This window comes from Macrobrachium rosenbergii, chromosome 26, assembly GCF_040412425.1.
Source record: "Macrobrachium rosenbergii isolate ZJJX-2024 chromosome 26, ASM4041242v1, whole genome shotgun sequence".
Classification (NCBI taxonomy): domain Eukaryota; kingdom Metazoa; phylum Arthropoda; class Malacostraca; order Decapoda; family Palaemonidae; genus Macrobrachium; species Macrobrachium rosenbergii.
In genome coordinates this window covers 29,518,045-29,534,827 of record NC_089766.1, presented here as the reverse complement: position 1 = coordinate 29,534,827, position 16,783 = coordinate 29,518,045, and the positions used below count along the sequence as shown (strand labels likewise).

Here is a 16,783-nt window from a genome sequence, read left to right as displayed (position 1 = left end):
TGTGTTCGTAAGGTCTCCATACACTTTGTATATAAGGTGAAGCATATCTTGTGGAACAAGAACTGGGTACTGTATTTTATGTACATGACACCCAGGTTGTTCATTTTTTGCAATTGCTCTGTTGTAAAAGCACCAACTGTCGTCATCCTTAGGACAAAAATCACGTTTAGGGTTTTCGTCGGTGCTTCATGAATGTGGCACTGCAGCTAAAAGTAAGGCAGACACATCTGATTTCTTTGCAGCATGCCGCCGAAGTATTACCTCAAAAATACTACTAAGATATATAGTTGTAGATTCACTTAGTTTATTCCGACTTCCAAGAACACTTCTTCTTATAGTCTTCCCATTTTTGGTCTTTCACACAGAAAACATTGTCCTGTTTCAGCGTATCAAGTCCGCACTTGACCCTTTTATCATAGTGCTTAATGCACTCCTCTTTTTCAACTTCATGTTCACATCCATATGGTTCTTCCCCATTACTCCTACTGCATACGGACTTATATGCAGAACAACTGTCTCCTTCAACAACAAACACCTTGCAAGCCGTTTTCTTTTCCAGTGACCGACCCCAAAGGATACAAGCTGCTGCTACCTCCTTAGATTTGGAGCTTTTTCATAACTCTTACGAGGCTCACGCTTATTCATATCCTCATTATATGTGTTGATAATTGAAGCATCTTTGACAGCCCATGCTTCACAAATTTGGCATGTGTTTGATAATCCTCGTGCATCGAGAATAGCATTAGCATGGCATTCCATAACAATGCCCACTCCATTCAGCGTACTGTGGCCCTTTGTCATCAAAGTCCAGTCATAACTTACTTCAACATCAAGTATGCCATTTCCATCACGGTTTTTCCCAGTCTATTTTCTTAATAGTCAAACACACAATCAACGATCTTTTTCTGGCATTCATATTTTCTTCGAGTAATTTTCTCACTTGCTAATTCATATCGTTTATACATTGATGCTGAAATCACTGGTAGTCCGAGACTCGATGCAATGTCTTATAGTCCTCTCAGTCCAACATCATATTATCATTCCAAATCTTACAACTGCTAGCGTATGTTTTTCCAACACAGTTCCGTATGCCATCTACTTTCATTACTTTCTTGTTCTTTCGCAATATTTCTTTTCCACAATTTTCTCTAACACTCTTGAATTGACAGGAGCAACCAAATCCTATCTTTTGGCAAATGAATTCAATGTTTCCTCCACATGAACATTTCATTACCCTAGCAACGTCTTGCATGTTGCATATAAGTTGATTGTATTGCACTTCTGAAGGTTCAGCAAGTCCCTTTTTCATGAACTTTTTACGCAATAAGACGGTAGAAAATGGTTTAGACTCACTGTACTATCACAACACAGCTCTTCACTAACAACACGTGGTTCCTCTCTCTCTTCTCCAACATAGACAACAGTGGCTCCTCTCTCCCTTCTCCAGCACATAGAATAGAGACCGACTGGTCTTTATTTCGATTTTCCTGTAAAACTTGCTCTTGTTTTCACCGCCGAGTTTTCGTCCAGACTCTTGCAAGTATCTGGATCGCTTACTAAGACGCGGCATTAAAAAAATAAATAAATAAATATATAAAAAATAAGAATTTGTGAATACTAAGCAATTGTTTACAAAATCACGCACAAGCTTGTGTAGATTCGGGTATAACAGAGTTTTCCCAATAACTAGGCCTGTAAGAGGTGCTAAATAATGAGCAGGTGGACATGTACTGCTGGTTTAATCAGAACGCAGGCCGCTTATAAAGCGGGCGTGCGGACATCACACAGAGGAATACAATAGAATACAGGTGACCCAAGGTCAATTACTCTCGGTATTAATTATAATAGGTAAATACAAGTAACATAAAGGTAAGTTAACAAGAATTGACACAACAATATTCTAACACATGTGCAAAGAACACAGGTGCAAATGAATTAGTGGCAGACACGTATTTACATAGATAAAATGTGGTTATTTTTGCTTGACCCAATCTAGTAGGAGCGTAACCGTAGAAAACGGGCGGATCACCATAGAAAACCCTCTTAGCGGGGACTTTACAGGGCTAGGGAACCACGCAATAGTGAATGAACTGTAGTACATGGCAACAATATGTTATAATTTCTAAATATTTCTGTGAATAACAGAAATTATACACCGACGGTAAAGAGCAGTCTCATAAAGGAGGTGTGGCAGTGTCACGGTCCCTTTAAATACCCGATTTAAGAAGCAAAACATCGTCCGACAAAACTGTCATTTTTTAACAGAAAATGGGAAAACAAATTTTTCCATGTCTTGAACTCAAAACCTTTTTTTTTTTTTTTTTTTTACCTTTGACCTTATATTATGCCTACTTGCTACTAGACCGTTATGGGTCGTTGCTGGGACCTGAAAGCTCATAACCATTTAAGCAAGTATACCATCAAGATGGCAAGATCTCTGCACAGGATAATTCAGAATATTCTCTCTCTCTCTCTCTCTCTCTCTCTCTCTCTCTCTCTCTCTGAAATGAGTTACCCACTAAAGTATGTAAAAGGAACGCAACATATAACAGACATACATACAGTATAAGTCCGGGAGCTGATTTGTTATTATCTGTTTTCGTTTCCACGAAAGATCTCTTTGCCCGGAAAAGGGCACTAATATCAATTATTGACTTGTGACGCCCTTACAGGACACAAGGGCTTCCTCTTGCAGCGTTATTAAGGAAAGTGAATATTCTCAGTTGGTGCTTAAATTTCATTCCAGCGTTTCACAGCATTATCTTTTAAAATGACAGTTTTTGGTCCCTCTTCATCGGTTGTATAGTAAGAGTTTATTCTATTTTCTACTGACAAATGCCTTCGTTGCACGATATAATTGCATGAGCTTTGTGGTTTATACTCAAAATATGGATTTTGACAATTAACTTATAATAATTCAGAAAACAAGAAATTCATAACTAAGTAGACTACTATATATGCAAATATATGATTCACAAACACATCTCTAAAGCAATGAAGGGCAAGAATAGTGATATAATAGCAATATAGTTTAAATTAAAGCTCCTAAACCTTGGGCATTGCCTGCTTTACTTGCTCAGTAATACTCGTATTATACAAATTCTACGCAGTCTATTCCCAACTGTGACTTTGATAGTCTACTAAAAATTCGAAAGTGGTCTATAAAACTATCACATCTTAGAGTTATCTGTCTATCATATCGAATTTTATAACTTTATTGTAACTACTTCAGAAATTTTATTTTTTGAATATATATGCATGAAATAAACTTTTCTTTAAAGTACATTGATTTCTACCCTTTTTTTTTATTCTTTTAGCTTGGTGGACAAAGCCACTGTCTATTGTTGTTACTAAACTAGGCAACAGTTCGAATCCTGATGGTGACTAAGCTTTTATAAATTATGATTCCCCTTGGGTGTAAGTTATTCCTATGTATGTATATATATATATATATATATATATATATATATATATATATATATATATATATATATGTGTGTGTGTGTGTGTGTGTGTGTGTGTGTGTGTGTGTGTGTGTGTGTGTGTGTGTGTGTGTGTGTGTGTGTGTGTATATACGGTCACTTTTACCTGATCCATGTGCTATGGCCTCTTCACTACTTTTTTTCACGGAACCTCTTCAGAGGAGAGGGCAGAAATTGCTAATATTAATTAAGTTAGAAAAAGTACTCGGAGAAAAGAGAACATAGGTTGAAGTAACATACATAGGATAAAATGTATGGCTAGCTGTTAAAGGAAGGAAAGAGTGTTTGATATAAATAGATTCAAGGAAAGTTTCGTCAGCGACTTGCGACATAAATTCAAAGCTCTCGTATTTACATAATTAGCTTGTTGTCTAACTTTACATTATTATTTTCACTACTGATTTCTTGGGTGTATTTAGTTATTACTTTCGACAAACTGTTGAAATACAAAGGATAACATTTTGTGCGATTCGACCTCGTTGTGAAAATGACGCCAGTTCTAGAAAACACTATATGACAGTATATAAATAATGTTAGGTTTAAAAATTAAGAGTTATATAATACCTGTTTCAGTTTGTTTGCCAAAGATAGAAGTGGAGAAGGGTTAGTTTAATCTGGTGATTAAAAGGTCCAAAATAGTAAGCAACCATTGATTTTGCACTAAAATGTAATTAACATAAGGAATGGGAGTACTCTCAAATTCAAAACATTACTCAGCAGGAAACTCGGCAGGGAGGCAACATTTTCTGTATACCACCTATACAGAACCCAGCCATTACTAACCTTTTTTGGGCGTTTTAATCACCAGATTCTGCAATTACTCTTCTCTTCTGGTGTTCGTTAACAAACTTACTCTAATCACCTTATTGCTGTAATGAGGTCGAATTCCTTAGAACATATTCGCATGGCAACTGTTACCCAAGAGTCGCGCTTAACAATGTCTTTTGAAATTTTTAAAATAAAAGTTCACCCGACACATCCTTATCCTATTCCATCGAAACTTAAATCTTATACTTTTTGCCCTATAAGAAAAAACCAAGATTCTTACCGTTTTAACATAGGATATTAAGCATTTTTTATCTGAACCTTACGGTGGTTAATACGAACCTAAGACAGTTGGCTAACTTTGAGTCTTAAATATATATTATGTTACTAATCTTTGCGGTTTATCAGTATATTAGCATAAGATGTGAGTAAACCGCGTAACCCTTGTGTTTTCAATGATATACAAGTGCATTTGGGACTAAGGGTCCTGGTGCGTTCAACAAGAACTAAAGAGTAGAGGCAGTGTGCAGTACAGGACATCTTGAGTAATATTTGCACAATAAGCAGAAGATAGCAGTCTTACGATAAAGTTGAAGCAAATCTATGTTAATAGGTAGGATCTGGTCATTTCTATGGAGCAAATAAGACAGGGGTGTATATAGGTATAAAGGAACCCTTCATGGCATTAAGATGGAATAGCCAGATCTTGCATTTAATTAGAACAAGCGGGGTGGAGAACTGTTTTCTTGAAAGGATTTACAGGGAACGAGGGATGGCCTTGCAATAATAGAATCGTCGTGAAACAGACGGTTAAGGGGTGAGTATCAGAGAAAAACAGATTTTTATGAAAAAGGATAAATATGAGCAAAATAAGCCAGATTTATAACCATCAACTTCAACAGAGGGCAACTAATATGAAAGGAAAACGGAAAAGTCATAAGCAGTTGTTTTGGCTAAAATACTTCGTGTAAAAACATTCAAAAGCTTTGAAGATTGGTAAAAATCTGAAAGATGAGTCCTTGAAAACTATAGTCTGTGTAACGTTCCGTGCAGCTTGAAATGCAGTTTCGCAGTAGGATCGGTATACTCTTTGTCCGAAGAAGCCTGGATAGCCAGAAAACAAGCAGCCACACTAATTCTAGGGTAGACAGAATGTTGACAGAAAAGATATATATGTTACAGTAAATATGTGAAATCCAGAGATTTCACGAAATCCATGGGTCATTTGTGGAATGAGCAACCCGCTTAGGAACATTTGATCCCCAAGGGCTAGTACTAAACACGGCGAAACTGATTCATCTACACTGTTTCGCTGTGTTTAGTACTAACCCCTGGGTGGTCAAATGTATTTCGTTGTGTCTTAGTACTAGGCTCTTGGGGATCAAATGTTCCTAAGCGAATTGGTCATTTCACAAATTCCGTAGGGATTTAGTGAAACCTCTGATTTCACATATTTATTGTAACACATACATACAAACAGCTATCATAAAGCTACTGTCACTGGAAAAACAAGTGATAGAACTAATTATATATGTCATCATGTTAACAGTCCCGATGAAGGAATTACTGGTCGGTGGTTGAAATAATTTCTCAGATTTTATGCTGCAGATTCAATGACTCAACACAGAATAGTTTGTGTAATTAGATGACCCTTTTGTACTTTGACTGGGATTTAAAAGTGAAATGAAGAGGATGTTCTGTTACCTCAGACATGTCTTCATTACAAAAACGCATTAATCGTAGCAGTCATCAAGGATATTTTAATGCAATTTTTTTATTCTTTTGATCATATCCAGGATAATCCAGGATAGAGAATTTTGTTTAGCATTGTTTACATTAAATCCTGCAACAAGTTTGAGAGAGAGAGAGAGAGAGAGAGAGAGAGAGAGAGAGAGAGAGAGAGAGAGAGAGAGAGAGAGAGAGAGAGTACTAATATTAAATGGTATCTGGAAGTAACTTTGCTCCCTCATTTTTATTTTATTTATGTTATCGTTCTTCATTGCCTCGTATGTTTGGCCACTGGTGCTATTCATTTAAATTGGTTTAATTTATATATGAGTTACACTCTTACTAATAAGTAATGTCATCTTCCCACTATTATGATTCCAGAGTTTACTTTATTTATCTAGTAAAACACTGGCCTATTTCAAGAAATCAAATTTGTATATGAAACAATACAACAGACGATTCTAGTGTCATTTTCCCATCTCGTTCTAATGCATTCAGTACAGCAGAGATCTTAATTACATATTGATTTTAATTACCTAGATGGCATCAAAGCTTCATCAGCAATATACACCAGGATTACCGTGATGAAAACACGCATCACTTACAGTATATTGACTTTCCTCTTAAATTAACCATGTTAAGGATATTACTTAATTCAGCTTGGATGACAGAATAAATAAGAGATATATGAGCATGAATCACTTAATATTATTTGTTTCTAACTTTTTTTTGAGAATTTTATTGGAGTACATAATGCAAGAGAGTTAACGACAGAAAATATGTGTTATTAACAATGATGAAATATAATAATCACATCATCAATGACAAAAGCAATAACACATAAGAGATCAGTAATGTTTTTCATGCAAGCTTATGCTAGGAATAGAAACAAATTATAGCATTACCTAATTTAGTTGGTAAAGCTAGAATGTTCTTGTTTATGTTCTCAGTTTACTTATACTTATGGTTATCTAAAATTCCTAATTTCTAAATTTCAGATGTGTTGAAATTAGAAAAGGATGTACAGTTGTTTCTGATATTTTTTTTTTCCTCTCTCTCGTTGTTGTTTTTTTTTATGGTTTTTAAAGGGGTGTGACTATTTAGATTTTGTTCAACTGGGGAGGATGTTGGTCCGTATAGTTATACAAATCTTTAATTGTCCGAGTTCAGTTTTTTGCTCTCGTGTGTTGCAGTACTTGGTTGAATTAGGTGCAAAATACCATAGGGTTTTATAGATACATGGATTTTTTTGTGTGTGTGTGTGTGTGTTTTTGTTTCGAGATCATGGCATGGGCTAATTCCGTAGTGAGGTTAGGCCCGGATGTAGTATTAGAAGAAGTCTATGATGTATGGTTGTCGTCTGACATAATATCTTTGAGTATGGAGTTTGAGGATATAGGTTCGGCAAGGATTGAGCTTCAAGCATCCCAGAATAAAGTTCAGTTGCTTAGAAATTTTTGGGATGAGATGAATATCGGAGAGAATCTGTCTGATTCTTTATGGGGTTGGCTAACTGAACTTAATGCTACATCTGTTCAGGTTCAGGATAGGATTAAGAAGAATTACATGGCTTCTAAATTTAGGTTCTTCGAATTCTCAGGTCTTTTCTAGAAGGAGTAAGAGGGCTGCGCCATTGGTAATTGGAGCCGTTATGATCATAGGATCGATTGCTAGTATGTCAATTGCTAATTTGGTGAGAATTTAACAGGTATCCTCAGAATTAGCTAGCCAGGGTAAACTTTGATGACTTAGCGAGATATTAATGAGAAATTATATTTTTTATCCCAACTTCCAGTCTTTATGAAGCATATTTTTTTATTGTTTATTTGTAAAGTATATGCTAAAGTGCTAAATCACCTCGAATATTTCTTAAAAAAATATTTTTTGTCAGGATAGTCTTCAACTATTACATAACTATTACAAAACTAGGCCGAGTTTTCTCGGAAATTATAAAAAAAAAGGAAAATAACAAATAAAGATTATATTTATTGCATTTTCTTCTATATTTTTATTCTTTCATAATTCTTCAATATAACAACAAAATAATTACACATGATAAATGTAAAACTTTATAACATAACTGATCTTCAAAAAAAAATAAAAGGAGCAAATTTTTATTAGAAAAAAAAAAAAATCTTGCATTTATGAAAAAATGCAATATGAAAAAGTAAAGCCTGGTGACTAACATAGAAGAAAAAAATATGATGACAAAGATATAATACTTTCAATAGAAAATGTAAAAGGTTTCATTATCACAAGAAGAAAAGATTCTTGCCTTTATGAAAAGTAATAGAAAAGGACAAATTGAAATGAAAGGTTTTACCTTCATCATAATGAATAATACTTTTCTTTCCGTATTACCTATTTCAGCTTTATATTTTGAAAATAAATGTATTTACTCCTGTACAGAACATAAAATAAAATAAATTCTTTCATCTTTTCCTAAAAGTTATCCTTCGTGTGATATATCCTAAAGCAAGGAGTTATACACAGTGCTACATCACACACTAAACAGCGGTATCTGCTTTCCTTCCTTAGCCTTTTTCCACTTGCATCTCGCTTTCTGCTACAAACTACACATTGTCTTGTGGGGTTACTTTTCTTTTCTGTAGGTGGCACGACATCTGGGAAGTGCCTTTCTGTAAGACGAAGAGGGTGAGGTACACTACTTGGTCGTCCTACTTTTCATGACATCATAGGTGTATGGTACTTTTTTATTGTTGCTTCTCCTCCTGATTTGAGATACAAAAGACAGGAATTCCAAAATGCGAAGTCGACAATATGAAAGAATATTTTCTTGTAATACCTCTTTCTCCTTTTTCTTGTAAGAGGATAATCCTGGAGACGTTGATCTACTTTGCCAACCCCTCCCATTGTGTTATTGTAGTCCATAACTAGTTTAGGCTTCTTCACCAATTTTCCTCTTTTTTCGGTTTCTACCATTTCTGTGTTATGGACTGTGGAAAGCAGTACAACATCTTTCTTGTCCTTCCATTTTATTGCTGTTACTTTTCTTCTTTTGTAAGCCACCATACCGCCTTTCTGCAGCTTTTCTCGTTTTAATCCAGAGGGCATTTCCTTTCTACTAACACGGACATTGCCATATACTTCTGTTTCATTTTCTGTCAGTAAATCTGCTAATTGGGGAGAGTTATAATGATTATCCATTGTAAGGCAATAGCCTTTTTTCAGTAATGGCTTCATCAGCGTCATAACAATTTTTGAAGACACGGGAAGGTCTTCATAATCATTATTAAACATTGTTCCTTGACCTGTATAAATGACAAAATTTCAAACATATCCTGATTCTGATTCACACAACATGAAATATTTTATCCCAAATCTAGCACTTTTTAGTGGCAAATATTGTACCCAACCAAGACGTCCTTTATAAAGTAAAAGACTTTCGTCTATAGCTACATTTTGTGCAGGCGTGTACATACTTTTGAATTTGCTAACAATGCTATTATAAAACCTCCAGATTTTGTTGAGTTTTGGGCAAGGATGAGTGGCAGGGTCAAAATTCTCATTATTTGACAAATGCAAATACTGTTTTTTTTTTGCAAAATCTGCGATGTGGCATAATTTTAGCAAAAATTGGTGTATGTAACAAAGGCATCTTAGACCAGTATTGGCTTTCTTCAAGTTTCTTTACAATCCCCTGTAGCATAATAACACTAAGGCAAATCCTCATTTCTTCCCGATATGTTGGGTGCCATTTCTTTTTCCTCTGTTTCTGATTTTCCACTTAACTTTTGTTCAGCATATAATGTCTAAAATATTGTCATCAAGAAATGACTCAAAATACTGAATATATGTATTTTCTTCATCATCTTCAGTATTATATACATGATGCATTATATTATCACCAATAAAGGGAAATGCAGGCTGTGGAGGAGAGGGTGGTTTATCACCCGAAATTGTTATTCTTTGCCAGCCTTGGTTATCAGGAACATTATCGTTATCATCTTCATCTGAAGTATCAGAGTATTCTGACGTCATATCACCATCACTTTCGCTCCCTGAATCGTCCATTCCATCATAATACTCTGTATCACTGTCACTACTCATGATAGTTATAGCAATAATAATAAGAGAAAATACACGAAAAACAATGGAAATCCTACCTGATGAAAGGACGCGTCTCCAATGGTCAACTGGCGTCAAGGTAGCTACAATTTTCCATAAAAAAAATGGCACTTATATGCATAGAAAACGGCTTTCTATAGTGGGAGACTAATATAAACAACAGCCGAGTTTACTGGGAGTTGCTAGGAAAGAGATAACAGAATTTCGAGTATACTCGGGCTTACTGAAATATGACGGTTATCTTAAACCCGAGAATACACGGGGTTGAGCGGGAAGAGGTTAAGGACATCTTTAAATGGGTTATTGGTCACAGTTGATAGGATGGGGGAAGACTTAGATGTTACAGTAGCTTTGTCTTTCTGTCAAACTACCTTGTTGAATATTGAGAAAGAAGCGAAATTCATGTCATCGGAAATTCAAACACAGGTTTTTAGAATCGACTTTAATGAATGCAGCATATCTGTATGGCTCTCAGGTAATTTGTATTACGGGGATTTTGTATTGGTATTATAGTATCTTAAAAGTTAGTGTATCTGATAGGGGGTTGCTTGTGGAAACTTCAGTTAGTAACTTGAAATCGTTTCATAGTTTTATCATCCACCTTTCTGTAGTGGTTAATGGTTCAGTAATAGTATGGGAGAGTGATGAGACTATATACCTTTTGGGGGACCAGTATCAATCCTCGGCAGTCAACTATAAGGCAGGATGTGTTTTAGTTCATGATAGAGGTATTTGCGACAGTAGAATCATTACTCTTAAGCCACGTCCACACGGTCGAGCTGTGCCTGACAGGCTGTGCCTGGCAGGGCAAAGTCTGCAGACTATGCCCGCGTAGGTGTCCACACTCCACACAGCTGTCTGTGGTGGTTGGAGGGCAGTCGGACGCCAGCAGTTGTGAGCGAGTGGTTCATTACGGTATGATCACCATGGTTCGCGCCATACTTAGAAAGAAGATAGCACTGTATTCTATCATAATTGGTGCCTGCATTAAAAAGAAAAACAAGAGATCACAGAGACGTGTTTGGTGCCGGGAGTGGTTGCAGAGACGTGAAAGAATGGGTAGCTCTGTGACAATCTACATGAATTGCAGGAGGAAAATGAAACTTTGTTCCGCAATTACGTGCCGATGGACATAAACAGTTTTTATACACTTGTATCGAAAGCGGAGGGCTACATTCAGAGGCAAGAGACAAATATGAGGCAAAGCATTTCACCAGCAGCACGTGTAGAGGCAACTCTCAGATACCTGGCTACTGGATGTTGCTACACATCCCTTCAATACAGTACGAGGATATCCAAGCAGAGTCTGTCCATCATCATACCAGAAACCTGTGATGCTATATGATGAAGCTCTGAAGGATGATTACATGAAGGTAAGTTATGTAGATAGTAATGAGATTCTACAAATGAAATTGTGAGAAATCCATGTATACATTGAGCCATAAACTATGCCATACTCGTTCCATGAGGTTCCACTCTCCCAAATAAACCCTATACACAAAACACCACCGTGCCAATCACAGACATAATGTTCTATTTAGGGTAATAATATATCACTTCATATTAAATACCTGTATTTGTTTATGAAAAGTACAACATAACGTAAACCCTGGAAATATATTACATATCCTATGTAGTAGTATCATATATAATACGACAAATTATCTAGTACATATTGCACCTTTACCAAATTATCAAAGAATCTTTATTTATACAACTTGCATGTACCACTTACTTACTAATTTCTTTCCTATTCGGTGCACATTTTAATCCAGTCGTATCTACTCACCTGCTCCACCCCTGACATGTTTCACCTTATTCGGTCAACTTTGTCGACGATGTTAGTTTACCGAGTTGACCCATACATATTACTTCATGAATTAGTTTTTCGGCATATATTTTATTGTCGCCATGCATCTGTCGCAGACCGTTTGCGATAACATTACCAAAATCATCTTCGCAGTCGTGTGTAGATGGCAATGCATTCAGTTGTTGGAGAGCTTGTCCTATAAGTTTATCTGTGTCGTCCGATACCCTAGCCTTCTTGGTGGGTCTTGTCCTAGCGGATGACACAGGAGACTGTTCGCGTATACAGGTATTGTCCGTACGACTGCAAGAAGTTGGTCGTGTCGAAGCTCTGGGAGAATCCTGTAGCTCCAGGAGAAGGGGATCAGTATAAATCTGTGAAATAAAAGTGAAGCTTGATTATATGTGTCATCTTGACATAGTGATCCCGCTGCCTTGACCTATACAGACACACCTGTAGTAGTAGTAGTAGTAGTAGTTAGTAGTAGTAGTAGTAGTAGTAGTAGTAGTAGTACTATAGTATTATTATTATTATTATTAGTAGTATTATTATTATTATTATTATTAGTAGTAGTAGTAGTAGTAGTAGTATAGTATTATTATTAGTATTATTATTATTATTATTATTAGTAGTAGTAGTAGTAGTAGTAGTAGTAGTAGTAGTAGTAACCAATGGTAAAAATAAGTAGTAGCAATGAAACACAAAAACAACACACACAATGAGACACACACACACACAATCAGCTGTCAGGAAGAGCAGGAGGAAGAGGAGAAGCTGTAAAAGAGAAGGTGAAGGAGGAAAGGACTCCTTGTATTTAATAGTTACTGGTATACTTGCAGGTACCTACAACCCGGAAGAATGGATGCGTGTGGCACAGGCATTTTTACAAGATGGAACTTCCCCAACTGTCTAGGAGCCATAGATGGGAAACATATATTGATAAGTCCTCCACAAGACAGCGGGTCGTATTTCTTCAATTATAAGGGTACCCACAGCATTGTCTTACTGGCAGTATGTGACGCTAATCTGGGATTTCTCTATGTAGACATTGGTGCAAATGGGAGAGTTTCAGATGGTGGAGTGTGGAACAACAGTGATCTCTGCCGTCGTATTGCAAACAACACTGCAGGCCTACCAACGGACAAACATGTTCCGGGGAGTGATAGAATCTTGCCTTACGTATTTGTGGCAGACGATGCTTTCCAACTGCAGAGGCATATAATGAAACCCTTTCCACACCAAAACCAAACACGTCAGGAAAGAATTTTTTCTTATAGACTTTCCAGGGCCAGGCGCACTGTTGAGAATGCATTTGGCATTCTCACTAATCGGTTTAGGGTGCTTTTAACGCCAATTAGTCTATCCCCTGGGAAAATTGAAAAAGTTGTCCTTGCATGCACAGCACTGCATAACTACCTCAGACGGGATTTTGGTAGCCAATACACACCTGAGGGAGCTGTGGACTCGGAGGATTTTCGTAGGGGAACAATAATTCCTGGTGAATGGCGCGTAGCACCGCAGTTGTTGAGTTGCAACGATGTGGTTCGGGATCTACCACTATTGGCAACAATATCCGTACCCAGTACATGGACTACTTCAATGCAGAGGGTGCTGTGCAATGGCAATATAGAATGGCAAATGTATAATGGTGTAGGTGCCCCTCCCATTTCCCCATTCCCTTCCCACCACACTCACCACCTCTATACCCTGTCACACTTTTCCCTCATCCCCTCGTTATCCACCATCACTTTTGTTATCAACACTCCCTCTATCACATTTACATACAAATTATGTATCAGGAAATATTGTTGATGGGAATATTGTTCATGCTGTGATTTTTTGTACCTTATGATAAAAATAAATTCAGACACTGAATACATATTAAAAGAGTGGGACTATGAAATGCTTGTTTAACGTGAACCTGTGCAGTCTCCCTTAACTCAAGACACCTATTTTACATGGTAAAACTAGCTGATTTTGTAATATGCCTATACCCTCATGTGAGGCATATGATCGAAAATTGGTTATATACTGAGAGAGAGAGAGAGAGAGAGAGAGAGAGAGAGAGAGAGAGAGAGAGAGAGAGAGAGAGAAAGAATAGTACATACGTACCTCGGAATCAGAAACATCCTCGGATACTGTTTCTGTAGTCTGGTTGGTCGCGGTGCTTGGCATATTTGACACAGCTGGCCGCACATAATTACCATCATTCAGGAATGACAATATGTCAAAGCACCACAACTTGGGTGTATAAGTCTCATCTGACCCAGCTCCTGATTTCTTCGAGTTGCACATTAGCCTCAATTCTCGCCGATGTTGGTTTCTGAGGGTATCCAATTTCTTTTTTACTTCATTAACACTCCTGCTTATTGTCAGTGCTATATCCCTTATTGCTGCAGCACGCTTGTCTCTATTTCTGTAATCAAAACACCGTACATTCCACAGACATTCATGTGATTTATATATATATATATATATATATATATATATATATATATATATATATATATATATATATATATATATATATATATATATATATATATATTATATATATATATATATAATATCAATCAAAGTTATAGTGTCTTGTCGTGACCAATATGCACTAGTACTCGGTGTGGACATGGTGTACGAATAACGTGGTAGTCAGTGGATCTGCCTCCACCTAACCTCGTGCGTTTGGCAGTGACGGAAGACCTCGAGCCACTGCCCTCTATTGGCGCCGGAAGCGGATAGTTTGATGGTTTGCCCGCTGAAACTGCTCGAACAAGGGCAAAGCCTCCGTGTCCGACAGACACTGCTCGACCGTGTGGACGTGGCTTTATAAACACTGATTGCTTAGGATGTGAGAAGATGTTAGTACATGACCAGACTCCTTCTGACTGTGACTTTCGGACGCTCCAACATGAGTAAAAGTTGACCCTAATGAAGACTCTCAGCTCAGTGTTCTGTTGGAGGGTGAGGTCTCCATCTGGTGCCATAATTCGTTGGACACGTTTCTTCTATGAGGATCCAATCTCATTGATGCTCGTGTAGGCTGGTCACACCAAAGTTTCGAGTTCTGGGCAAGAGTGTCTTCAACTCTACTACTTGTATTTTCATAAGGCATCTTCATGGGGACCATCAAGTTGTTTTGGTGCCACCTTTAAGGGAAGTGACCACCACAATTCCACCACTTCCTCCAATGCCGGAAGACGAACTTTTCCCTATCCCAAATCGATACCTCCTCATTACTGTTTTATCAGTGATCGGGGCCTTTGTCGCCATACTCTTTGTGAAATGGGGTGAGTGTTGTGCACAAAAACAGTGGGTGCATAAATCCTCATGCAAATATCAGCCTGCTGGGGGTATGGCTGTCCGTTTGGTGCACGAATCTGGAAATTAATAATTGCTATTTCCCTAGTACTGGGTCAGCACTTTTTTGGGTGGCTGAGCATCTGAAAAGCCTATAGGTCACAGGTATGTTATGAATTACAACTCACAGTGAATTTTTAATTAACAAGTGGGGCAGAAAACTATCCAAAGTCTTGGAGAGAATGTTTAGTTATCATTTGATGCATTTTCGAACTAGGTGAAATTGTGGTGTCAGGTTTCTTGAGATGTGGGAACAGGTCACATGACTTCGTAGGTGCGTTCGCCGGAAATGTCCGGGTTCCGGTGGGAAACGTGTGTATGTACGTTTCTTTTGGGCAGAGTCCCAGGGTGCGAAGGAATTAGATATTGGAAAAAGAATCATTTGAAGACCAACATTGAATATTATTAGAAGTCTTCAAGTGAAGACTTTGTGGTTCGAGATTTATCATTCAAGACTGTGAACATTGCTGTTTGGAGGTAGGAACTACATTCAATTTCCAAAAACTGTAGATTGTTTTTCTCCATTTTTACAATGTCTTTTTTTTTCAAGCATTTATTGTATGATATATATTTTATGAGAAACATGGGAGGAATTCTCATATCTTTATTTTTATGCTTTTTGGGTTAATAAGGACTTCATTTGACTTCTTCAGATGTTTCGCTGAGGAAGAGGTTGAAGATGTACTCATTGGAAATATACTGGACATTGACTTAGTTTGACCTATTGCAAGTTACAACGTAAGACTTTAATTCGAATGATCTTATGGGAACTTTAATATACCATTTTATTCCATCTCTCATTATTTGCAATCTAGTTATGATAGATTTTGTCAAATAAATTATTTTGGGTAAAGCTTGTATTACTATAGACCTGAAAGAGAGAGAGAGAGAGAGAGAGAGAGAGAGAGAGAGAGAGAGAGAGAGAGAGAGAGAGAATACAGAGTGAGTTGGTACTGAGATCTCCTACCAGCAGCCTTTGTTTGGCCACTACCAAGGCTACCAATTGATGGGACGTCTTGACTTTGTAGTAACAGATAAGCAATGAAATTACCTCTCAACCTGTATTCCTATTCCCATATCCATACCCTTTTGCATTTTCCCTCAGATTCATGTGATTTAGATTTTGGTGTTTGATTTATCAATATTGGAATACTAGTGTTTGTTTTACGTTTGCCTTGACTATAAATGTTGACATTGATTGAATTATTGGTACTAGTGTTTTGCTGTTTGCTCATGTATTCCAAGTTAAATGTCACTCGAAATTCCTTTGTGCACTACAACATCCCCTGCTCTTGCAGACCCGTGTTGCGAGTACCTGTTGTGTGAAATTACCTGTAGATCAATGGTACTATCTTCCTGTGAGCTACGAGTGCCATATCTGGTCAAGATATCCGGAATCCAGTGTGAGCCTAGTCTTGCTTGTTGTACCCCATCCTGTGCATTTTAAGGATTCTCTCCCATATTTGTGAAGTGTGTTAGCCTAAGATGGCATAGTTAGAATGCTTCCACTTGTGTGGCACTCTTGCTTATTGCTTGTGATCTTAGTACATTAATC

The 16,783-nt window shown here is 37.2% G+C and overlaps 1 protein-coding gene across 1 annotated transcript; it reads right to left on the bottom strand.

Annotated features, from left to right (window-relative positions):
* Positions 1 to 11,621: 11,621 nt before the first annotated feature.
* On the bottom strand, positions 11,622 to 14,934 carry LOC136853122 (uncharacterized). The gene is made up of 3 exons (XM_067128422.1): positions 14,545 to 14,934; positions 13,984 to 14,287; positions 11,622 to 12,245 (listed from the first exon to the last, which is right to left on the bottom strand). The coding sequence occupies exons 1-3, from the start codon at positions 14,853 to 14,855 to the stop codon at positions 11,880 to 11,882; spliced, it is 981 nt and encodes a 326-aa protein (XP_066984523.1). The 5' UTR covers positions 14,856 to 14,934; the 3' UTR covers positions 11,622 to 11,879.
* Between the last annotated feature and the right edge of the window lie 1,849 nt (positions 14,935 to 16,783).

Bases quoted from the DNA above. Each gene is read 5' to 3' on its own strand.
- LOC136853122 (XM_067128422.1), bottom strand. From the start codon at position 14,855: ATGGCACCAGATGGAGACCTCACCCTCCAACAGAACACTGAGCTGAGA. The intron at 14,288-14,544 runs GTTAGGTGGAGG...TTTTGATTACAG, and splicing joins GTCACTGCCAAACGCACGAG to AAATAGAGACAAGCGTGCTG. The intron at 12,246-13,983 runs GTACGTATGTAC...TTTATTTCACAG, and splicing joins AGGATGTTTCTGATTCCGAG to ATTTATACTGATCCCCTTCT.